Source organism: Exophiala mesophila (assembly GCF_000836275.1).
Source record: "Exophiala mesophila strain CBS 40295 unplaced genomic scaffold supercont1.3, whole genome shotgun sequence".
In the NCBI taxonomy this organism is placed as follows: domain Eukaryota; kingdom Fungi; phylum Ascomycota; class Eurotiomycetes; order Chaetothyriales; family Herpotrichiellaceae; genus Exophiala; species Exophiala mesophila.
Genome location: NW_015622506.1, coordinates 1,710,653 through 1,735,121, shown reverse-complemented (window position 1 = coordinate 1,735,121; position 24,469 = coordinate 1,710,653). Strand labels below are relative to the sequence as shown.

General features: G+C 50.8%; 8 protein-coding genes across 9 annotated transcripts; 6 read left to right on the top strand and 2 right to left on the bottom strand.

Annotated features, from left to right (window-relative positions):
• The first annotated feature begins 82 nt into the window (after positions 1 to 82).
• PV10_04233 (uncharacterized protein) lies at positions 83 to 1,095 on the top strand. Its single transcript, XM_016368770.1, has 3 exons — positions 83 to 210; positions 271 to 503; positions 560 to 1,095. The coding sequence occupies exons 1-3, from the start codon at positions 170 to 172 to the stop codon at positions 610 to 612; spliced, it is 327 nt and encodes a 108-aa protein (XP_016224558.1). The 5' UTR covers positions 83 to 169; the 3' UTR covers positions 613 to 1,095.
• Positions 1,096 to 1,429: 334 nt separating this feature from the next.
• Positions 1,430 to 3,485, top strand: PV10_04232 (hexokinase). The gene is made up of 3 exons (XM_016368769.1): positions 1,430 to 1,779; positions 1,847 to 2,403; positions 2,455 to 3,485. The coding sequence occupies exons 1-3, from the start codon at positions 1,740 to 1,742 to the stop codon at positions 3,325 to 3,327; spliced, it is 1,470 nt and encodes a 489-aa protein (XP_016224557.1). The 5' UTR covers positions 1,430 to 1,739; the 3' UTR covers positions 3,328 to 3,485.
• Positions 3,486 to 3,543: 58 nt separating this feature from the next.
• On the top strand, positions 3,544 to 5,359 carry PV10_04231. Of its 2 annotated transcripts, XM_016368768.1 has the most exons (2): positions 3,544 to 3,868; positions 4,061 to 5,359. In XM_016368768.1, exons 1-2 carry the CDS (start codon positions 3,653 to 3,655, stop codon positions 5,282 to 5,284), a joined length of 1,440 nt encoding a protein of 479 aa, XP_016224556.1. In that variant the 5' UTR covers positions 3,544 to 3,652; the 3' UTR covers positions 5,285 to 5,359. The 2 variants fall into 2 exon arrangements, with proteins under 2 accessions (XP_016224556.1, XP_016224555.1); XM_016368767.1 differs by having other exon boundaries at positions 3,544 to 5,359.
• On the bottom strand, positions 4,293 to 6,857 carry PV10_04230 (uncharacterized protein; the record flags this gene model as incomplete). Its single annotated transcript, XM_016368766.1, has 2 exons — positions 4,293 to 6,768; positions 6,831 to 6,857. 2 exons carry the CDS (start codon positions 6,855 to 6,857, stop codon positions 5,368 to 5,370), a joined length of 1,428 nt encoding a protein of 475 aa, XP_016224554.1. The 3' UTR covers positions 4,293 to 5,367.
• A 228-nt stretch (positions 6,858 to 7,085) lies between these two features.
• PV10_04229 (uncharacterized protein) lies at positions 7,086 to 9,346 on the top strand. Its single transcript, XM_016368765.1, has one exon. The coding sequence runs from the start codon at positions 7,225 to 7,227 to the stop codon at positions 8,557 to 8,559; it is 1,335 nt and encodes a 444-aa protein (XP_016224553.1). The 5' UTR covers positions 7,086 to 7,224; the 3' UTR covers positions 8,560 to 9,346.
• A 626-nt stretch (positions 9,347 to 9,972) lies between these two features.
• On the top strand, positions 9,973 to 11,355 carry PV10_04228 (uncharacterized protein). Its single transcript, XM_016368764.1, has one exon. It carries the CDS (start codon positions 10,167 to 10,169, stop codon positions 11,097 to 11,099), a length of 933 nt encoding a protein of 310 aa, XP_016224552.1. The 5' UTR covers positions 9,973 to 10,166; the 3' UTR covers positions 11,100 to 11,355.
• Positions 11,356 to 11,468: 113 nt separating this feature from the next.
• PV10_04227 (uncharacterized protein) lies at positions 11,469 to 16,801 on the bottom strand. Its single transcript, XM_016368763.1, has 2 exons — positions 16,286 to 16,801; positions 11,469 to 16,234 (listed from the first exon to the last, which is right to left on the bottom strand). Exons 1-2 carry the CDS (start codon positions 16,456 to 16,458, stop codon positions 11,902 to 11,904), a joined length of 4,506 nt encoding a protein of 1,501 aa, XP_016224551.1. The 5' UTR covers positions 16,459 to 16,801; the 3' UTR covers positions 11,469 to 11,901.
• Positions 16,802 to 18,018: 1,217 nt separating this feature from the next.
• On the top strand, positions 18,019 to 23,032 carry PV10_04226 (uncharacterized protein). The gene has a single exon (XM_016368762.1). It carries the CDS (start codon positions 18,185 to 18,187, stop codon positions 22,874 to 22,876), a length of 4,692 nt encoding a protein of 1,563 aa, XP_016224550.1. The 5' UTR covers positions 18,019 to 18,184; the 3' UTR covers positions 22,877 to 23,032.
• The last annotated feature ends 1,437 nt before the right edge of the window (positions 23,033 to 24,469 follow it).

Below are 24,469 nucleotides of genomic sequence, written 5' to 3'. Positions count from 1 at the left end.
GCCGGACTCTCCATCTCCGCTCAACCTTCCAATTTTACGAAAACCAAACCCGCAGCTGCACCTGCCTTTTGGACATTCTTGAGGAAGAGAGGCACGACGTCGATCGGTTGTTTAACACTCATCAGAAGTCTTACTTGTCGACAGTGTTGCAGAAGGACATCTTGTCAACATGTTCCGACCTTCTGCTCCTCTGTCGGGAGGTCTGCTATGGTGCGCCATCCTCGTTCTTTCTCTGTCTCAATTCCAACCTCCTACTGACTCTTCTTCCAGGAAGATCCCATGGCGACTCTCATCAATGCAGAAAGCGCGTCAACGCAAACGGTTAAAGCTCGTGGACAAGGTCGTCGATACTGTCAGCATGGCTCTCCAGAACAATGGTGGAATGACAGCCAAGGCGGTGGAACGATGGTACAAGGAAATGCCACGTGAGGAAGAAATGCTGCCCAAAGATAAATACACCATTTTCGATCGAAAAGAGAAGAAATATCGAAAGGGAATTCACAGTATGTTATTGTCGAGTTTGGAAATGCTTGTTCGGATAATGCTAACGGAGGAACAGAACTACCCAAGTGGACTCGAGTGAGCCAGAGAGTCAATCCTCCTGGTTTCTAAATGTTTGTTTCATGTCCATGTCTCGAGGTTGAGGCCGAGTGACGTGGCAGAGAGACAGCGAACAACAAAGGCTGCTGTGTGGAAATATGCGACAGATTTTGGTTGCACACTCTCGGAAAAAACTATCTCCACACATGACAGCATAAAGAGGATATTTTGGAGAGGATGAAAAGCTGATTGCAGCGACTCAAATCTACCATGCAAGAGCCACCGCCACTGTTTTCCGAGAGTCATCAAATGTTGATTCAGTTGGCGGATGGACCGAACCCATGGTACCGTGTACCACCAGTACTGTACGACAGAGAGATACCTAGCCTATGAAATGTTCTATTGCACTATTCGACTCTATGCAATGAGAATTAGCTAAAGAAATCGCTCAGAAGAGGGACACACTCTGGCAAGAATTTTAATCAATATTTAACGTCTGGCCAACGAGAAATGCGGTTTAAAATACCCAGCCAATGTTGATGGCTCGACCATCAGTCAGCAGCCGAAGATGCCCTCTGAGTCAGCCTAAAGTGAGTCCAGCAACGTGTAAAACACTGTGTTTTGTGTATTTCAGAGCTTTTTGGATACCAGGCACCTAGGCCGAGGGCTTCTGGTACATGAATTCAAACCCTTAGAAACCCCTGGACTAGGCGTGTGGACACTCGGTGGACTGGCTGGATCTCGCTGGTCATCATGGGTCGGCTTATCAAAGGTAATGGCCTAATTAGGTGATGGGGGAAAGCTTAATGTAGATTCTGGCTGGGGAAAGAGCATCCAAGAGTTATCCCAATGCCTTCCGTAATCTGTCTCACGCTCTTGCCCGTTTCATGCTGTAACTGTAACTGGTACCTGCGCCGCAACTTCCTCATTTCCCCCCGCGGTTTCCATTACGAAGAAGCAAGTGCAGCTGCTCTCGAGTCTGGTGTCTTTCTCCTGCAAACACCAAGCATCTAAGCAGCAGTTACTTTCTTCTTCCTCCGACCTCGCAGCCACACTTTTACCACAATTCAACTACTAGTTGAGCTGACCTGTGTACCCCTCCGAAATTCACCAAATCTGCCCCGCTCTCAACGCTGCAGAAACATCTTCACCTAGAACCACTGAACCACTTCACCTAGTTGTCTGGTCACTCTGTCAAAATGGTCGGCCTGGGTCCTAAACGAAAGCCATCCCGCAAGGGTGAGTCTTGCACTCGAAAACACCACTCAAAAATCACTTGACCATCACTGACATGACATCTGTACAGGGTCTATGGCCGATGTGCCCAAGAGTCTTCTCGAAGAAATCCAGAACCTCGAGAACCTCTTCACCGTGAGTGCCGCAACATTGAAGAAGATCACCACCCATTTCGTTTCCGAATTAGAAGCTGGTCTCGAGCAGGATGGACGCAATATCCCCATGAATCCCACTTGGGTCATGGGTTTCCCAGATGGACACGAACAAGGCACCTTTTTGGCCCTGGACATGGGTGGAACCAACCTCCGTGTTTGTGAAATTACCTTGACCGAGGAAAAGGGAGAGTTCGACATCATTCAGAGCAAATACCGTATGCCCGAGGAGCTCAAGTCCGGCACTGCAGAGGAATTGTGGGAGTACGTGGCAGATTGTTTGGAACAATTCATCGAGTACCACCACGAAGATGAAGACCTCGCCAACCTCCCCCTCGGCTTCACCTTTTCGTATCCTGCCACCCAAGAGGCTATTGATCACGGCGTTCTCCAAAGATGGACCAAAGGTTTCGATATTTCTGGTGTTGAAGGCCAAGACGTGGTGCCTCAATTCCAAAAAGCCCTCGAAGAAAGAGTATGTCTGAAGCTTCGATGCCACTCTCCTCGTCTCATGCTGACCATGTAGAAACTCCCCATCAAACTTGCTGCCCTCATCAATGACACCACAGGTACCCTAATCGCCTCCGCCTACACCGACCAGGCCATGCGTATTGGATGTATCTTTGGCACCGGCTGCAACGCGGCATACATGGAGAACTGTGGCTCGATACCCAAACTCAAGCATTTGAACCTTCCTGATGATCTCCCCATGGCCATCAACTGCGAATATGGTGCTTTTGACAACGAACACAAAGTGCTACCCATCACAAAGTACGATACCATCATTGACGAGGAGTCCCCCCGACCCGGGCAACAGGCTTTCGAGAAAATGATTGCTGGTTTGTACCTGGGAGAGATCTTCCGACTTGTCGTCGTGGATCTGCACGAGAATAAGAACATACTATTTGAAGGACAGGACATTTCCAAGTTGAAGAAGCCCTACACCCTCGACGCCTCGTTCTTGAGCTTCATCGAGGAGGATCCCTTTGAGAACTTGCAGGAGACCCATGACATGCTGGAGGAGAAGTTGGGTTTGTCGGCCACGAAACCAGAACTAGAACTTCTTCGAAGACTGGCGGAATTGATTGGCACACGTGCCGCACGACTGTCGGCTTGCGGTGTGGCTGCCATTGTCACAAAGAAGAAGATGGAGAGCTGCCACGTGGGTGCGGATGGGTCGGTGTTTAACAAATACCCACACTTTAAACAACGAGGAGCACAGGCACTACGAGAAATTCTGGATTGGCCCAGAGGGAAGAAGGACCCTGTGGTCTTGTCCAGTGCTGAGGACGGTAGTGGTGTGGGTGCGGCCTTGATTGCTGCCTTGACCATCAAGAGAATCAAGGAGGGCAACACGATGGGTATCAAGTCCCTGGAGACCCTGCAGAAGTGCGGCTAGAGGACATGAAGGATGTTCCATTGTAGCTACGAGGTAGCTGGGTATTACATGTATCTACCTAGGGTACATCATCTCAAGGAAGACAACATCTTACTACTGTAGATGAAATGATCCATGATTACGCCAAGTCTCGGTAGCCTGAACCCTTGGAGACTGACATCAAATGAGATTTCCCCTCAGATTTGATGATGACTCCGAATCTCTAATCCCACCCCACCACAGTATATTATTCCCACTGTCGCTCTATTAGAAGTCGTTGCTCCCAGACTTCTCGACCTCATCAGGACTTGACGTCCCTGTCCGACTTCCTCTGCCACCTGTCTATATGCCCAAGAAGTACCACCAGAAATCTCTCTTGACCAAACCGCAGCCCAGCAGTCCTCCATCACTGTCGTCATCCAGGCCCTCTCCCTCTCATCAGACGGAACCGTCCCCACGCAGCGTCAATGATTTGATTCGAGAATCTCGACGCACCCAACTTCGAAATGAAGCACAACGCAATCCTCCCACCCCATCTCTAATCACATCAGTACCTCCATCGGTAAGAGCAGTCCTCGACCTCCCTCCTCCGCCACCTCCGCCCGAGCCTCGACTGGGCCTTCACGGACCAGCACGAACTCGCCGCATCCCCGGTCCGCCACCGCCGCGGTCATGGCTAGTCCACAGCATCCACGCTCCTGACAAGTACAAATCACCCATCATTGTGGATGGTAGTAACGGGCGTCGCGTGCAGGTTCGCACGAGCAATTTGCCCGGAGGATCATTCCCACCCTCGACGTCTCTACAGCATCTGATCTTGACCAAGATCGCAAGCCAATGGGCATGGCATGCGGAAAACGACGCCGACTGGCTGTACACGTTGCCCTCGAACCTGAAACAGACTCTGTTGAGTTATCTCTCGGTCTACAATGAAGCGCCTATCAATCCTCTCCGGTTGCTTTTTCCTGAAGATGCGACACCCGAATATAACGATCGAGACGAGGTGCATAGACTCGATATGGGGAATGCTCTTGGACTGTGGACTTCGATGAAAGGTTTGGAACGAGATCTCTTTACTAAGAATCTCCTTTCCAGTAATAATAACAATAACCCTGAGATATCACAGGCCAAGATTACTTCCTCTGAGACACCAGATCATTGGGATGCTGACGACGATAGTGACAATGATAATGACAATGGCGAGGACTCCGCTGCCACCAGCTACCGTTATGAATTGGGAACAGTGTCTACTCTCAAAACAAGACACAACTTCGCCAATCTCAAGCATTTATCTCTCGCCATCTCACCCTTCAACGTCAAAGCAGCCTCATGGGCATCTCTCCTCACCGTGGCCGGCGAATTGGGCACTCTGACATCATTGTCTCTGGCATATTGGCCACAACCGACATTCACACCGAATGCGGCGTCGACACGAATCACCGTTCGAGCCTTTGGCCAATCGGTCGTGTACGGCGGATCCAACATGTACACAGCGCATGATGATGACTGGCGCGAGGCAGCAGGAATCCTTCGTACCCTCAGTCGATCACTCTATTGTCTGCGATGGTTGGATTTGACTGGTTGTGGCGATTGGTATGCGGCTTTGCTGTGGTCGCCTCAACCCATGGCATTGGGCTCGGAGTTGTCGGCGGAGAATATTGGTCCTGAATGGAATGGAGGTTGGAGAGGTTTGGAAGAGTTGGTGCTTCGAGCCGGGTGGAAACCAGTATCTCCTCCTTCTCTTTCTTCTACGGCCGTAGCTGCTGCTGTTGCTGGATCGTCTGTCACAGTCGTCGAACCAGCATGGAACGTCGAACATGAACGTATGGTCTATCGCTATAACCAAGAACGACAGCGGTTGAGTGATATCCATACCCGGGCTCGAGAGGTGGCTAATCATCTCCGAAGGATTCGAAAAGCAGCTGGAGGGAGGTGGATCGAAGTCGACTGCGGAGATGCTCCGACTCTGTCTGACTAAGAACTGAATAGAGATGGATATATATGCAGTTTTGGTAGATGTGAATGAATCAAGAAAAGACAGGATCAGGATCAGGATCAGGATCACCTGCCAAAGAAATTCGTGATCCGTTGTGTCCCTGGTTCCTGTTTCTTAGACGGGCTCGTTTTCAATGTGTTGTCCTTATTGCTGGTGGCACTGCGTGGTTTTTTCGCCGTCGAGACCTTTGTAGGTGAGAATGACTTTGCTGGAGAAGGAGAAGTCGATAATTTGATTTGTTTAACCGAATGAGGGTCTCGTCCGGACTTGAGATCCTCCTGGTCATCATCATCATCATCATCCTGGGCTGATCTTTTATCACCAACACTGGCACCAACAGAACTCTGACTCTTTGGCACTGGAAGCGGAGCATTATCTTCTCTTCCATTGTGATCAACCGTATCTCTCGCTTCACCGGCTTCCTTTTTAACCTTGGTCTCCTTGTCCGGGTCTGCAGTCGTCATCGTCGTCTTCGTCGTTTTCTGTAACTTATTTGCCGCATTCCCAAAGAAATTCGCAATATTCTTCTTATTCTCCTTACTGTCGACGGGGACAATAAACGAAGCCGAGTTATTCCCCACCTTACCCACATCCTTATCGACGGGGTAACACTCCAATTCACCATCAAATGGTTTCAGCATGGCCTGTAATTCTTTAGTCCATTTATTCTTGGCCGGATTCAACCATAGTTTCATCTCATCGGAATTCGGGTCCAATATGACAGGCATTCGGTCGTGTAGGAAAGATAGTTGCTTATTCGAATCCGTCGTAATGATCGTGTAGGTATATAATTTCTCCTTGGAACCTTCTTTTTTCTTGTCGTTATTATCGTCGTTGTTGTCATCTTCATATCTAACACAATCCCATAATCCAGCAAAACACATAAGATTCCCGTCTTTGCGTTTGACGAAATGCGGGATTTTATCTTTTGAATTAGGGCCCTTTTTCAACCATTCGTAGAATCCCTGTGCTACCACGATACATCGTTTGCGTTGTTTCATGGTATTCCACATCCCGCGTGGTTCGGCAAGGGAGTCGTCGCGGCAGTTGATGGTGCGTAGCATGCTAGAGTAGTCAGGGGACCGTTTCGTCCAGAATGGGATGAGGCCCCATTTCATCACTTTGATTTGATATTTGTATTTCTTGTCGGGGGTGGGAGTGGTGAGGCTAGTGGAGGTGGAGGTGTCGTTGTCGTTATGGTCAACATGACGTTCGCCTTCGGCATCGCCCTCTGCCTCTGCCTCTACCTCTGCTTCGTCTCGTACTCCTTGATCAGGGACATCGGCTCGATATACCAGGCCATATGCGCCGGGAGGGAAATTGTAGGTTTCCCGTGCCTCATCGTCGTCGGGGGCTTCGTCGACGGGGAGACCTTGTTGTTGTAATTGATAGCGGACAAATGAGGCACGCTTTTGAGTTTTGTTAGAATCGCTCACTGTGGTTCCGTAGCAATGGGGGAACTGAGGCTGAGACCGAGACTTGGGGGGACTTTGGGTGGTCAGGAGAGGTCAGGACGGGTTCTACTTACAATGCCCAGTGCGTAACGACCGCACATGTTGTACCGGACGTTACAGTTACTGGCAGGTCGCTGCAAGTCAATATCAGTGCTGTGGGAGGCCAAGTGGCTGTCCTGGTCGAGTTGCGAGCATGGTCGTATTCACGTATTTTGGTGTTGAGTGTTGTGTTGCGGGGAGTCGTTGAGAGTTGGTGACGTCGATGGATTCTGGGGATAAAATTATTGGAACTTCAGAACTCCAGACCCTTAAAGCTAACTAGGTACTGAACTCATACCACCAATCTCGAAACTATCCAACCATCATCTCAGCAAATTCATACCCATTTGCTCTGACCACAACAAGGACTATTCTATTTCGTCCTGCGATATTCCTGTACCAATTCCCGACTGCGCCTAGGAGATCGCCATGAACAACGGTGCATGTTTTGCACAACGACTATTGCGGCAACGGCCAGCTCGAATTCATCGTCTGTCGCAGCCATCTCATAATGGCTTCCACAATTCCCCAAGAGTCGGGTTGGGGAATCGTCCTCCCCAGAGACTAGCTACGAGAATTCCTATAAGAGGAGTCAAAACTTACGCGAAGCCTCCCACCAGATTCCAACAAATGGTTATCGACGCTCGAACCCAGCATCCGGTGCTTTTCCCCTTCCTTTTGATCGCCTGCACGGGCATGGCTTCTATGTTGACGTTGATGGCGTATGATGAATACAAAAGGGAGAACTCGACTACTACACCATATCCCAAGCCGGTGGAGGAGCGCCTGCGACTGGCTCTCCATTATACACATCTCAACCCAGATCCCGACACGGCGGCGGGCTACTTCGTGGATGCGATCAAGAAGGCAGAAGAGCTAGGCATGGATCCATACAGTAAAGAGTTTGTGGGCATTCGAGTCCGATTCTCGGAAATGCTCGAGAATTTTGGACATATGCGCGCATCTATTGAGATCTTGAACGACGTGGTCAAGGACTTTGAGAAGAGACTATCAGAAATGGATGCCCATCCCGCCGCGACCAGCGGAGAAGCCGGTGCAGAGGGGGCCGAGGTCAACATCAGGAAGCACCTAGTCAAGACCATTATCCAAGCCAAAGTCAAGCTGTCGTCCATGTGGGAGAGCGAGTACATGCAGGACTCGACCATGGCCAAAAACGTACTGTCAGACGCGGTCGGCTTGATTGTCAAGGAAACGCAGGACCCGCAACAGAACAGCTTCACCGAAGAGAATGGAGCGGGATTGAGCACGGGAGAAATTGCGGCCGTTTTGGGTCAAATGGGAGATCTATATGCCACCAGTGGAGAAGAAGCCAACGCAGTCCAGGTGTACATGTTGACTCTTCAACCCCTGCGAGCATCCTGCAATGGAACCAAGTCATGCAAGGAGGTGCAGATTCTCAGCAACATTGCGACAACCATGACGACGGCACTGAAGAAGCCGAATGCCAAAGTCAACGGCAAGCCAGTGACGAAACAATCAGCTGCTGCTGCTCGTCAAGCCATCCTGAAATGGGCGGATCAAGCCATTGCCACCGCGGATGCAGTCAAGCCAGAAGACCGAGACGGAATCTGTGAGCTGGCACTTCTGTCAGCACAGATGACGCGCGCAGATGTGCTCTTGGACAGCGGCAACAAGGAGCAGGCGAAACAGGCATTGAAAAGCTTGTTGCCAACACTCCGAGAGAAAAAATTGACACCTCTCATCACTGTGGCAGAGGAGAGTCTGAAGAAAGCGGGTGGTTGAGCTTGTTACAGTCTTGGTTAAGCACCTCAAGGTGTCAGACTTTTCCACCACGGTCGGTTGATTACGCAAGGCTCCGAATATAGGACTCGTGTGGTCAGATCAGACTCGGGCGTCCATGCATGCGGTTGAACACCATCGACTCCGCGTACGAGGCTCCGAGACCTTGCACACTGTCTGCTTGCGTGTGTGAGACATGGAATGAGAGATTTACGAGGCTGAAGACGACGAGAATTTGACCATGCCGGGGTCTCCCTCCAAGGTTGGTCCCGGTTTCGCCATCATTGGCAGGGGGGTGGTATCTTGGGAAGGGGTTTGGGTGTGGACCTGGATCTGGAACTAGCACGATTGAGTCAATATCGCAACAAGGCTACGATGGAAAGTACCATTGGTAAGGATTGGACCAGGCAAATCCAAGATATCGCTCAAGAATAGGGACGAGCTCAGTAGAGGATTCCACACAAGGCTCTCGCGAAAGTACCCAGATGGGGGTTGTGCGCTGAAGCACAATGAGACACGCTCTCATTCTCTGACCCGGGCTTAGACGACGTCATGGCGTGGAGAGCAGGATAGTTGCACCAAGGGCCAATAGTACGCTCGACATGGAGGCTTGTGTGAGGGTAACGTTGCAAAAGGCGTGGAGGAGCATGGATGGACCCTCACGCCGTCAGTTGATCCTAAATTTACCATGACTTCCTGAGTTCGAGTATCTGAGCGGAGAGAAGGAGCAGACCACCAGAGAGGAAGCCACTGACAGGTGGACTACCAATAGAGTCGCATCGGGTAAACAGCTTTTCCGGCCGATTTTGAAGTGTCTTTGGTCACATGTGATATTGAGCAGCCACAGGCACAAAATAAGGCGGCCGCAAGCCAAAACCATCCTTGTCAGACCAATACATTAATTCCCCAAGGTTCGCATGGACACTTCTTTTTGGGACTAGCGTCAAGCCAAAATTGGAGCTGCGCCTGTGAAAGTGAAGGAATTGTGCCTCAGCTGGCCATTGCGTTGAACTTTCAGATTCTCTGTCTCTTCTCTGTAGCTTCTCTCCCTCAGACTCCAACAGCCACAATTACAATCTGCTAATGTCTCGCGTGACTCCTGAAGCTTGGTCCAATCATGTTCTATTCCTGGCATCTTCCTTCTCTCTGTCTCTAAGGCCACTTCCGTCATTCAGCCAATTTCCCCTACTACGCTCTGCCTTTGCTTCCTGGCGCAGACGCAGCCACCGACTCTCCTTTCCCATCGCAAACTCCACATGCGATGCAACACCAACACCGCCTCTCCTTCTATTGTTACCATCCATTCCATAGTGACATGGAGCTCGTGATATGCCTCGTTCAGACGTCCATCACCACTACCACCACATGTCCATCATCTTGTATATAGAGGTAGGTCTTCTCTCGCCATTCATGTCTTCTCATTCTCCAGTCCAACAACACAACAATCCAACCAACTTCCTTCGCTACAAAACATTTCCTTTGTTCTTTCCTACTGGTCTGCATTTCCTTGATACATTCGCTATATCAATACTTCAACATCATACTTGATCCACTTTTGACCTATACAACTCGTTTCAACTAATCAACCAACCAACCAACCAATCATCAAGATGCATTCCGTTTCCATCCTCATTGCTGCTTTTGCTGCTAGCGCTTGGGCTGCTCCTATGACCCTTGCCACTACCACCACTGATGCTCCAGTCACCACTTCCACCACCATTTCCAACTACTGTGGATTTGGCACTGTCAACCCTGATGGTTCTTGCTCTGGCCCAACCACCACAACCACCTCTGATTCCACCTCCACCACCATCTCTCACTACTGTGGATTTGGTACCGTGAACCCTGATGGCTCATGCTCTGGACCTACCACCACAACCGCCAGCACCACTAGCACCACCATCTCTCACTACTGTGGATTTGGCACTGTCAACCCCGATGGCTCCTGCTCTGGTCCAACTACTTCCACCACCTCGACAGCTACCTCCACCTCCACCCCCATCTCCCACTACTGTGGCTTCGGCACCGCCCTGGATGGCAAATGTGCCACTAGCACCACCAGTGCTTCTTCCGTGACTTCTACCTCTTCTGCCTCGACCACCTCTTCTGCCTCAACCACCACTTCATCCCCCATCTCTCACTACTGTGGATTCGGCACCATGCTCAACGGCAAGTGCTACACCACCACCGTCGCCACAACCACCACCCAGAGCAGCAGCAGTTCTGCCCCAACCACCACCACTACCACCACCACCACTCCTGTCACTCACTGGTGCGGATACGGTGTTGGTCGCAATGGAAAGTGCAACCCAGCTCCTCCCCCACCTCCAACTTCCACCATCACCACTGTCTGCCCTGCTCCCACTACTGTGACCGCCACTGCCACTGCCACCGTCACTCAAGTCGTCACTGTCACCGCCAAGGCATTCACTAAAGGTGTCTCCTTCAACGTCGGCGGTGACTGCGTCAACTGCCAGACCGTCACCACTGAGATCCTCGGCTGGCCAGTCACCATGGCCGTCCCCACTGGTGCTGTCTGGTAAAGAGACATTGCTGGACAATGTTCTCGGGTGGTCTCATCGAATTTGATCTGCAGCATCAAATCATTTGTTTATTGGTTGGGGTTTCAGCCCACAACAGCATTGCATAGCGCAGCAAAAAGCATAGCGATTGGAGGAATAATACTAGACATTACAGCATAGCATAGCATAGCATAGCACAGCACAGAGCACTCCTTAGACTTGATACCACAGCAATACTCTACAAGAATTAATTATCCACATTACTTGACATTCAACATTCACTTTCCAAAATAATTACATCTCCTTTTCTCTCACACCTTTTTCTTTGACATCTCCTATAAACTTGATGCACTCAAGAGATCTCTGTCATTCATTCATACCAACAACGGACAAGGCCAAGTATTTTCATTGCCTCTAACTAACTAACAGTATCGAGGTACATAAAAAAGACTCCCGCCCAGAACATATTGGACAAAAGAAATAGGTATCATGTTTCGCATGCACAGACAGAACACGTACAGAATCAACAGTCCACTCCACTCGACTCAACTCGAACCAGGCCTCGACTGAGTATGCCATACCACTCAGCCCGCCAAACCTATTCTCTCTCTCTCCCATGGCGAGCAGCTTCCCTTCGTGGCAATAGACTTCATGTACCTCAGGTATGGACAACGTCAAACAACGGCAGCATGGTAACTACCACGCGCAGAATTCATCTTCGTCTTCGTCCGTTCTCGCCAAATTCTTGATCCAACCGGATTCACCTTTTCAGTCTCGTTAACCCAGTTCAGCGATTTTCTTTCCTTTTCTTCATTTTCCCTCTTCACAATTCATCCTTCACATAATCGGTGGCACTGCTCACCGAGTTGCTGATTGCACTCGCTGCCTCATCCACACTGCTGCTGATCGCTTCCACTACCGCCGCACCGCCGGCTCCTGCCTGGCTTGCAATCGACTCGATGGCACTTCTCGCACTTTCCACCGCTTCTGCGATCCGCGATTGTGCGCTTTCCACTGCGCCTTGTTCCGGCCCATAGACCGCCGAGCTCAATTTGGCCTTGGCTGTGTCTACAAGACTTGCCGCCTCATCTCCAAGGTCTCCAGCCATCGATGTAATTGCGGCTGCATTCTCTCCCACCACAGATGACACGGATGCAAATGTGTCAGCAGCAGCGCTAGTCATCGACTCAACCACCCCAGTCGAAGAGCCATAGATGGCCAAAGAAATCGCATCTTGTGCGGATTGAGCCACATCTGCAAATGAACTCTGTGCTGCTTCGGCATATCCAACTTGAGTACCGTAGATGCCTTCACTAACCGCAGAGCTTGCTGTTTCATAGGTATCTCCCATAGCTGAGGTCGCTTGTTCGAAATAACCTTTGGAGGTTCCGTACAACTGTGCGCTGGCAGCTTCAACCATCGCACCAAGTTGCTCATTGACCGACTCCAAAATTGATTCCACCTCTGGTGGTGTGGTGAAGTAAGCGGAGGCAGCAGATGAGACCGAGGATGCTATTGAGCTGGCCGAGTCAAAGGCCTCGTTGGCATAGACAGAAGCCGAAGAAGCCACACGTGCATAGCCCGTGTAGTATGCTGAACTCAGTCGGCTCAATGCTGATTCGGTGAAATCTGGTTCTTTGCCCACTATTAGTTCCGAAACAAAAGACTGAATGATGATGAATTGATCATTGGCGTATTCCGTCACCTGGGCCGAAGCCTCACCAGCCTGGCTTGCCAAACTTTCATAGAATGGCTTGGGTGCGCCATAGACCTGTGAGCTAGCTTTGGCCACAAGTGATTCCCAATTCTCCGATGCCACGCTCGAAAGGGATTCTACTGCACCAGTTGGTTCTCCATATACCGCAGTGCTCGCGGCATATGATGCTAAAGACAATGACGAAGAGGCGGCCTCCACAGCATCCGAATAAACCCTCTCCGCATCTTCAAGAATGCTTTGAGCTGGTGCTGCGGCAGAATCTATCGATGATTTGAAGGACGCAAGATTTGACGCTGCTACAGAGGAGGCTGCAGAATACTGAGATGCAGCTTCGTTGATCAAGCTCTGATATGCTGGAAGTGGTGTTCCATAGATTCCGACCGACGCCGCACTGGAAATGCTGCTTAGGACTGGCTGAGGCTCGCCGTAAACTGCAGTCGAGGCAGCTGCGACAAACTCGGTATATTGTTCGTGGGCCAGACCCACAGCAGCGTAGTAATTCTTGCGGGCTTCTTGCAGAAATCGTTGGTGCGCAGGAGCGGTGGTATAGCCAACAGCATCTTTTGCCTTGGAATATTGTAAAGATGCCATGGAGAGGGATTCTTGCAGAGCTGAAGAAGCAACTGCAGCAACAGAGTCGAGGGGATTCGTTGTTGGCAACGCCTTTGATGCTGCTGTGCTTAAGGAGCTGTACTCAAGCGCCGCCGCATCGAGCCTACTGCTTGCAGCAGCTCGTGCGCCAGAGTAAGCCGATTCAATTGACGCAGATATTTGTTCATGGATAGGTCTGGGTGGCCCAGAGATCTGACTTGCGGCTGCAGCTTTCGCAGCTGAATAATTCTCGTCAGCACGTTTGATCGCCTCACTGAAGATGGAGCTCGCTTGGGCTAAAATCGAATCTGTGATGGCGGGTTCTGCACCATAAACCACAGAACTTGCTGCGGCAACGGCTCTTGTGTAAGCATCAGCAGCTACACTTGCAGCGCTTTCGGCACTACCTTGTGGGGCGCCATAGATAATGCCCGATGCTGCGGCTAATGCACTAGAGTACTGTTCGCCCGCAATAGAGGTGACTTTTTCCACAGATCCTTGTTTTGTGCCATAGATGGCCTCGGACACGGCGCGAGTGACATCAGCATATCTGTCCCCCGCTTCGTTGACAATATCTTGTAACTTTTCGGAATAGGTCGCTGCTTCACTGTCATCAAAGACATCATCCAGGATTGGTATCGATCCTTTGACTTCTTGAGCCATCGCGCCTGCAAAGACGCTTGAGACAGATGTAGAAGCAGATTCTGCCACAGTGGATGCGGAGCTCTCCACATCATCGATCACTTCGGAGGCTTGTGCACTGAGGCTGCTTGCCGAAGAGGGAACATCTTCAGCAAGGGCGTTGGTGGAGCTCGCCAAAATATTGGTCGCAGATTGAAGGGACTCGACAAATTCGTCGGCTGCGTCGGTAGCATCAGCAGCAAGTTGCGAGGTTAGAGACTCGACATCACCCTCACTTGTTCCCAACACGAAAGAGGAGGCTGAAGCCAACAGACCTTCCGCCACGTTGCTTGCATCTGATTGCATAGCATCAACGGAGGCTTCAGTTGCGACGCCAAGACCGGCAGATGCGGAATCGAGAATCTGTTGGGCGAAATCGCTCGCTTCCGAAGCGGCAGCTTCAAGAGGATTGGCAGGAGCAGACGATGTGACAGATGACAAGATCTCGGATACAGACTCACTTGCTTCGGACAAAGCAGAGCTGCCAGAGGCAAGAGCGTCGCTGGTGACGCCTTGAAGTTCTGCTGCCAAACTTGAGGCGGCAGTAATGGCTTCTGCCGGGGCCGAGCGAGCGTCAAAGTCGTCAGTCGAATCGCGTTCCTTGAGCTTCCACTGAGCAACACTCTTAAGCTTGATCAATTCTTTGGCAGCGTCCTCGGTGACAGCCATGCTCTCCTCAAGAATCTGTTGTGCAGTGGCGATGGCCTCTTCGGCGTCAGGGTGCTGCATTGCGACAATATGTACCTCGTTTCTCCACTCATCCAACTTGACTCTCACTGCGTGGAATCTTTCCCAGTGTTTGTAGGTGACGCCTTCCATCCACGCCCAGCGCATGCCAACCTCTTGAAGCGAGACATCTTTGATGCCGTCGAGGACCTCGAGGGTCGAGATAGAGGCGGCGCGGAGACGATCGATCAACGTCTTCTCAAACTTCTGTTCCCAATCCCGCACGTTTCTGGCACGTTGTTTGATCTCGACTCCAGAAGCACGGATGGCGCCTAGAATTTCTTCTGCGGCCAACTTGATGTCTTCAGCATTGGCTTCATCGGGTAGTGAAGCAATGGTAGACTTGATTTTAGTCTTGACGTTTTCAATTTCGTTGACAGTTGTTTTGTCCAGGGCGTTGGCCAAACCCCGGCCGAGTCCCTCGATATCGCTCTTGACCAAGCTGGCGACGATGGCCTCGACTTTTTCTCGCAAATCATCGGAGCCTTTGTCGGCGGCAACAGCGAACTTCTTTTGCCAATTCCGGAGATCTTCCGAGATTTGTTCCTCGGTGGCATATACGGGAGGTGGTCTTACCGGCTTCTGCACGGTTGGTTCAGGCTCTTCCGAAGTTGTGGTCAGAGTGGAATCATCATCTTCCTTGTCAAACATGGCATAGACGTCATCCAAGCTCGCCGGGGCGGTGGGGACTGAGGAGGCTGTTGTAGTTACAGGAGCCGACGTAGATGGAATGTCATCGACAGCAGCCTGGAGTTTGCGACTTTCCTGGTACTTGGCGATCCGTTCACTGATCATAACGAGCTGAGGCCTGACGTTATCAATATAGAGACCCTTGAGCATTGGCCAAAGGGTCCCATCGAAGAAGATGACGGCGTTGGACCATGCATGACGGCCGAAAGGGTAGGCGGTATCAAGGACGAAGGCTTTGGAAGTATTGTACCCTTTTTGAATCCAAGGTTGCGAGTACTCAAAGGCAGGGAGGAGGCGATGCTGATACACATCGAGGGTAGTCTTCTGTGCCGTAGAGTAGTATGGGGCAATAATGCCAGAAACCTTGTCGACATGAGGTCCCAATTTGGCCTGGTAGATCTCCTTTGCTTGTTTCTGTGCCAGGTGAAGTCGCGGGACGATAGACTTGTCCCACTGGGCCAGAGCATAAAGTTTGGCCGACTCAAGTTGAGGGGCAGCATATTTGTCGTAATTGATACGACCAATTTTTGTGGCAGGGCGGATCAGACGTCTGTTTGCCAAATCTGCATACGGCCGAGCCTTTTCAACATATGGGGAGGCATAGACATCGTAGTAAGGTTGGACATGGGGTTGGAGGTAGGACTTTGCGGCGAGATATGGTCGGCAGACTTGTGGTGAAGTCGACGTGAGATCTTGAGGCGAGGAGGGACATTGGAAAGCAATAGTCAGGATGGCGTACCAGACAGCCAACCTTTTTCATGGTCAGCTTGTAAGATTAACAGATGGAGTGGGAATGACATACCTGGCGAGGTTGTTTAAAAACCACGATGACCAACTCGAACGAGGCTTCTTTCTGGTACGACTAGGAATTGTTACTGCAGGCACAGTATGTGTGTGGTCGAGAGAGCCATTGGCATGACCATTGGGCCTGTCTTTGACATTTTCAATAGGCTTCCCATTTTCACTAACGGCCATGGTAGCTGCCGATGGCACTGCCCACTGGCAGCGGTCAACCTTTCAACCGTGCAGCAGATAGTGCAGATGCAGCAGAAGCAGTGTCGGAGAAGAATGAAAACGGTCACAAAAGAGTCGAAGCAGCGACGTGGTGGTCTCGCGGTCTTGACAGAGGTATGAAGCACAAGAGAAGCAGGGATATTGAGGGTGTAGACATCCGAGGAGGAGATGGCCTGGTTTGAAACAATAAGTTAGTGACGGCTGCTAACGTGTTTAGATGTGGAGGAGTGAGGGCGCAGGAGGTGTGAGTGGCTGCTCCAGGTGACGCGATATTCCCAGGCGGAGAGACAGAGCCCAAAGGAAGATTATGACGAAGGCTTGACACCTGGAACTTGGGATGATGTAGCCTGGGACGGGTCGTGACGGGGTAAATGGCCGAAGGATCGTGGGAGCCTATAGGCCTACGAGTAAGGACGCCACGACCTAAGAGGGCGTGCACGGGTAGCCAAGGAGCCACTCACCCACTATAGCTCACTGGAATCGTTTGGGATTTAGCTGTTGCAGTAAGATTCCTAGCTGCCTGCAAGAAATCCTGGGTAAAGCTAGGCGGTGCTTGCTGTATGGACCAGGACCCACTGAGCTATATGCATGTACCATGGCCACATGTACAAACAAACTTGTTCCTTCGTGGCTCTTTTTCTTTGATTGAGAATTCCAACCTGCTAGGGAAGTTCCAAGGTTGGCAAGGCACAAGCCACAGCGTCACTACAAATGCTGGATCCAGGCCACATATAACCTGTTGTATCGTGGAAAACCTGACTCTTATCTATCCATACAAGGTGAACCTGGATGAACCCTCTCTAGGACAAGGACATGACAGTTCTCTCTCACCTATGAAACCTGCCCACCATGGGCTTCGTGTTAGACGTTGCGAAGACTGTTGATCATCTTCCTCACCAATTACGGCTCAGCACGTGCCTGCCACATTCTGCGTGGTGGTACAATGATGTCATGAACACTGTGGCGACAAGATTGTCCTGGTGCTACGGAGTACATGCATGTGTGCTGATCCTTGTCATTGATCGAGATTCATATCACTGTATCTATGTATGTACTGCATCGAACTGGCTAACAGGTTTTGTGTCGCTATCTACATGTTTTCTGTATCGTGTATACCTAGTATGAGGTACATACCTACTGCCTACGTATCAAACTGTGCAGAGTGTTGGTTGTACTGGGATTGCAGGCACGCGTCGTGCAACAAGAGGGACCTCGTAGTGGCGGAAGGATCAACTGGGTGATTAGAACACGCGTTCCTTCCAGTTTGAATGTTCTTTTAATCTGCGGGTGGCTGCCTGCCCGGATCCTGTACACTGTCTACGGAAGGAGGCAATCAAGACCAGCACAGGAACATCAGATTTCAATCAAGTCCAAGTCATCGCCAATCTGAGTGACACCCACAGCCTTCTGAAAGCACGTGATCTACAGCCTTGTTTCTCCACGACAAGGCTGACCTGGAGCCTGCCCTCATTTCATCTCAGCCCTCCGCAGTCTGCATCTCCGTCCTCTTCCTCCATCCTCAAAGACCAATCTGACCACTCCAAGATCCGTCCTTCTCATTCAATCTTGTTCAGTTCTGACGGCTACCAGTTCAGTATTTCTATCATCCAAACCACATGTCCTAAATACTCCATTTCCGCGATGCGCTGGGCGCCACTCGTCCATCGTCACCCATCCTTCCGACACCATGCCTTTGGATGCCAACGAGAAACACTCAATAGGCCTCGCTCGCGATAGACCGCAAAATCAGAGCCACTCGGACTTCAACAACGAAGATGTTCAAGATTCATGTCGAATATGCCGCGGTGAGGGGACTGCAGCCCAACCCCTCTACTACCCGTGCAAGTGCAGTGGTAGCATAAAATACGTTCACCAAGAGTGTCTGATGGAATGGCTGTCTCATTCTCAGAAGAAATATTGCGAGTTATGCAAGACATCTTTCCGCTTCACCAAGCTCTACGATCGTTCTATGCCCGCCAATCTACCCATCCCTCTCTTTGTCTCTCAACTCTGTCGTCATGGCATCACTGCTTTCTCTCGATACGCTCGTTACCTAGTGGTCGGCCTCATTTGGACCTGCTGTCTGCCCTGGTGCATTCGACAAATCTGGCGTGGTCTGTTTTGGCTCGCCGATGGAAATTGGCTCGACGCTGACGATACCTATACCGCTCTCGTCAATACGACCAACACTTCTTCATCCTTTGCCACTCCGACCTCAAACCCAGTGGTCTCAGACTTCAACATTCCGCCATCCTTCGAGAACGTCAAATTTGTCCTACCCCCTATGCAGTTCTCCCTCGCCGATGTCGCTCGACTGCTCACCAGCCAGGGTCTGATTGGTAGACTGCTTCAGCTCTTCCTATCACTCATCCTACCTGGCTCTGGACAAGCCACCGGTCCGCCTGGTGCATCAGACTCACCCTATCAGTCTTTCCGTCCTCCCTCGCTTTTATCCGAAGTTCACTTTATTGCACACTGGTCCACCTCCTCGGCCATAAACAATGCCACCATTGACATCGTTGAAGGACAGCTGATCTGCATATCACTCGTCACTGCCTTCATCCTCGTCTTTTTGATCCGCGAATGGGTCATTAACCAGCAGCCCAATTTAAACATTCCAGATGCCGATGTAGTCGAGCATCAAAACCCCATTCCACCACTTCAGCCTGCAGATAACCCCCCCGCCCGCCAGCCTGGCCGACCAAGGGCTCATCCTCGCCGTGGAAACCCTCAAGATGGTGCTGGTGGGAGAGCTGATGGAGAACTTGCTGCCCGCCCAATTGCCGTCCCACGCGCTCGCCGAGCTCTTACAGACGACAACATTACCTTCGCCACCGCTCCCGGAAGTGACGTTGAGAGTCTTCATACTCTCCATCGAGCTGAAAGTACCCCGCCAACTTCAGCAGACCTTGTAGATCGTGAAGGCTTTGGTGAACTAGATTCCAGCTCTCTCAACTCGGAACACTTTATGTTTGCTCAGCAGACTCCCAACAATTCCATCCTCGTCCAGAGTCAGTTTGAAGTTATTCATGACGATGCAGAGGGTGAACATCCCAATCCTTCAATGCCCCATTCCCGAACAGACGACAATGTCGGATTCGGGCAATCTTCTGCTCACAGTGCTCCAGACGACCGTGATTCAAATATCAACCGGTCCGTTCTGGGATTGGACAACTTGTCATTACATGATGAAAGAGCCTTACAAGCCCAGGATATTGTGTATGGCACCAATTTCGAGACCGCTGTTCCAACCCCTGCGGACGTGGGCTCAGATGAAGCATTGGTCCCGCCTGCTGGTTCTAGCAACAACGATATCGACACGATTACTGCCGCTTTACCCCTCGAACCTCGCGGTCCGGACAGCCCCAGTTCATCCATCGTCGTTGCCACCCCGGCCCGCCTGGAGGATCCGATCGAGGAAGCTTCTCGACTGCAAAAGATTTCGGCATGGTTTTGGGAGCTCGATGAAAACCTGGACCCAGCACCTATTGAGGCCGCTAACGAAGGACATGATGTTGAGCAGGTCGTTGATGACGTCCAAGCGGAAGCTCCTTTCGTTCCAAACCACAATCGAGAACCAATCGTAAACCTCTTGCCTCCTGGCCCAGAAGTTCTGCCTCAAGCCCCTGAACTCCCAGAGCAAAATGCTGTTTTTGGCGTTGACCTCAATGATCCCAACGCTGTGGATGACGCAGAAGATCTTGACGGAATTCTAGAGCTCCTTGGGATGGAGGGTCCATTGATCGGCATGGTTCAGAACATCGTCTTCAGCCTTTTTCTCATCACCGTTACACTTTCCGCAAGCATCTGGTGTCCTTACATCTGGGGCAAGATTGCTTTACTGTTCATTTTGAACCCTGTGGGAATGCTGGTCAAGGCTCCGCTGTTCGCCTTGTCAAGGGCTGCAGATATCGTCGTTGATGTCATCTTTTTCGTCAGTGGCCTCGCTGGACTGGTGCTCAATCCACCGCTTAGACTTCTCAGGACCCTCGGCATGTCCGTTTTTCCAGCAATCGGCTCATTCATCAACCCTGAGGCTCTGCAGGCCTTTACTCTGGACCTGAGTCAGAAAAGTGGCACACGGCTCGAGAAAACTTTGGCTGGTGCCATCACAAACTTAAAACCAGACCTTCCATCGTTCTCGATGCTATCACACTACGCCTTGAGGACACTGAGAGCAAATATCAAAGAATTATTGCGCACCACTGGCACTTTTGTGCTGCAACTTCAGTCATTCCTCTCTGGTGATGCGTCAAGCCCGCGGTCCATCGCGGCGGCTTCTCTTCGATTTGTGTCCAATCTCCCGCATATCGCAACTACAACTGCGCATTGGTTTCTCGACTGTGCGTACAATCTACAAGACTTTGTCATCAATTTCAATGTGGAACCACCTATGCGGCCCGATTTCGTGGATGACGCCCCGGTGGCTTGGAGCACTGAAGACAGAATTACTACCATCATATTAGGGTACATCTTCTTCTTGGCTGCTGGTGTTGCTTTCCTGAAGCTGGCTCATCTTGTGCTTGGACTCCAAGAAAATGAAAAGGTCGAAGGCTACTTTGCGGACTCGCTGAGGCAGACTGGAGGAGTCATGAAAGTCATCGTTATCATTGGAATCGAAATGCTGGTGTTCCCTCTTTACTGTGGCTTGCTCCTCGACATTGCTCTGCTGCCACTATTTGCCGATGCCACCATCGCCGGCCGTTTGGCTTTCATGGCCCGGGCACCATTCACAGGTATATTCATCCACTGGTTCATCGGCACCTGCTACATGTTCCATTTCGCCCTTTTCGTGTCGGTTTGCAGAAAGATACTCCGCAAAGGTGTTCTATACTTCATACGCGATCCAGATGACCCCACTTTTCATCCAGTGCGGGATGTTCTGGAACGACCGGTACCGACTCAGTTAGGGAAGATCGCTTTCTCCGCCCTGGTTTATGGCGGATTAGTTATGGTCTGCTTAGGCGGAGTTATCTGGACCTTGAATTCGACGGGCATCGTTTTCCCTATCCAATGGTCGACCGCGGAGCCAAAGCTGTCATTCCCTATCGACATCGTCTTCTACAACTTCATGCTTCCTTTGTTCCTTCGGAAGACTGATCCATCCAAAAAGGTTCAAGCCATGTATAAATGGTGGTTTCGTCAATGCGCCAGGAAGCTAAGGCTTTCTGCTTTCCTTTTCGGAGAGGATCGTCCTGAGGAGAAGATTGAACACCCAGGGAGTAAACTGTCTTTGATCTTCCAGCTCTTGGCTTCACGCTCAAACACGCCTCGTGAAGGAAAATATGTTCGTGCACCAGCTTCTGACTCTGTGCGGATTCCTCGTGGCCAACAAGTCTTCCTCGACGTCACCGAAGACAACCAACGCCTTGATAATGCACCGGACCATGATCTCGGCATCCACGGCAGAAACGATGAGAGATTCGTCAAAATCTACCTTCCCCCCCATTTTCGAGCGAGAATCGCTACATTCATCCTCCTTCTCTGGGCATTTGCCGCCACTACCGGTGTTGCCGTCACCATTGGTCCTCTGCTATTGGGGCGGAGCATTCTTCACTGGTTATCTAGGTCGAACCGTCTTCCGAATGACCTATATGCCTTCACAGTGGGTCTACATCTGTCTGCAGCAATGGCATTTACAGCATTCTATGCTCGACAAAGTGCCGCTAAGATCTCTCTGAACTCCGGGCATTGGCTCAGCTTCTCTCGAGCGGCGATTGCCCAGGCTTTCTCTTTTATGCGATACCTCCTCGGGCTGGCGTACCTGGCAACTTTTACAAGCGTTGTTCTTCCAGCAGGACTTGCCGTTATAACGGAGCTCTATATTTTGCTTCCGCTATTCGACTATATGAGCTTACGGAAACCTGATCAGAGCTCCACAATAAGTAAGGATTTTGGTGGTCGTACTGCGACCATTTTTATCCTCCAGACTTGGACCCTAGGCATACTGTATCTGCGCCTTCTACTCCGTCTGTTTCTCACCTATTTTGCCAGGGATACACAGGCTGCAAGAGCGATTCAAGCAATTGGACGGAATGGGTACATGCGGCCAGACGTCAAACTGGCAACCCGGGCTCTCGTGATCCCGCTGACCGTGATTTTCACACTCCTCCTCGTGACACCGGTTGGAATTGCAAGGGTTGCCATTCTTGTATCACGAATACAGGATGAACAGACCAGAACTCAAGTCTATCGTGCAGCATATCCAGGTCTTCTTGGATTATGTGTCCTTTGGTATGCATGCTGGTCGGTGAAACAAGTGATCACGGGGTGGAGAATCAAAATTAGGGATGAAGTATATCTGATTGGCGAGAGGTTGCACAATTTTCATGAACCCAAGCCTGAAGTCAAGATCTTGAGGTTGGGGAAACAGACATGAATGAGGTTTGAAGGGTGTCTCGGCAGTGTTGGCCTCTAGTCGAGAATGGACATCGGATACATAGCGATTGCGAGTTATGTTAGAGAAATCTCCTGGGCGGAATTAATAGACGAAACTATAACTAGGTAGAGAATTGTGATAGCGATAAGATGTGTCTATACAAAGGGTGAAGCAATTGATTGTCACGCCCAATCCCAGCGCTAGCACTCTGGACTTTGATCTTGCCCTTATTGAGTGAGGGTAACTTCTCGGTAAAAGACAAACTATTCTAATCATAGTGTCTATTGTCAAATATCAGGGAATTTAAACAAATTGCCCTGATTGATCTCAATCTCGACTAGTGTAGATCAGCTATCCTAACGTCCATTTCTACCCCCAAACAACCCCGTCGTAACTCACGTGGCTGTCAAGCCCTTTTCGGGTCTGTCCTGTCTGTCCATCTATCTCTTGCATTTCATTCCAGTACTCGTCCGATCTGTAACCTCCACCCACTCTTGCCAAAATGTAAAGCAAAGTAAAGACCACATGCTCATGTATGCATATGTCAAGCCGTAGTGCAGAGCAAGGAGAACACTTTGAGCCTCCCCATACTTACAAGGTATAGATGAAATCCGGACGATTATCACCCGCGACCCAGATCTGTTCCGCCGATTTCCCTTCATGCATCCTGTCCCTCTTTCCAGAGAGGCGCTTATGGTTCTCGATGCGCAACATGACATGCATGAAGATGGTGCCACCCAGGAGGCAAACCACCAAATAAGCCAGGACGACTCCATGACCAGTCCAGAACCGGGGCGCTTCGCTAGTGATATAGATATTAGAACTGACCACACCGTTGAGATTGCCCCAGCCGACGACAATTCCAATCACCACACCTCGCTTATACACTCCCTCGATGTTGTTGGAGCACCATGAGAGTGTATTGGCGATCGTCGGGTAAATGCCGATCGCACCGAGGAATGTTCCGGCATATTGGACCCGTGGTTTATCCGTCGCAATCAACATAATGAACCCGACGATCGCGCTGGTGACGACTGCCATGTTACAGTACCCGCGCCAACGGGTGCGGTCGGCAAGCCAGCCGATGAAAATCGTCATGGACGCTGCACACGCATATGGCGGCACGGACAGCAACTGCGCATGAGTCCCTGTATATCCCATCCCACGAAGAATCGTCGGAAGGAATAAAGAGAACGCATATAGTGGTGCAAGACAGCCCATGTATATGAACGCATAGCCCCATGTTTTCCAGTCTTTGAGAGCTGCATAGATGTGTCTCTTATCATAATGTTCAGCGGTGCTGGATTGTTTATCCTCGGCGAGGCGGCGACGGATCCGGATTCGGTCGTCTGGAGTCAGGAACCGCGCTGTGTCTGGCCAGTCGAAGACCATCCACCAACAAAATAGACCGACGAAAACGGTCGCTAGGCCTTCGATGATGAAAATCCATGCCCAGCCGGATTTGCCGCCGATGCCGTCCATTTGTGCGATGGCCGCGGCCAGGAGGCCTCCAAAGGAGCCGGCAAGTGCTGCGGCAGAGAAGAAGGTCGCTGCGCGAACGCCGAGTTCGCTTCGTTTGTACCAGCATGATAG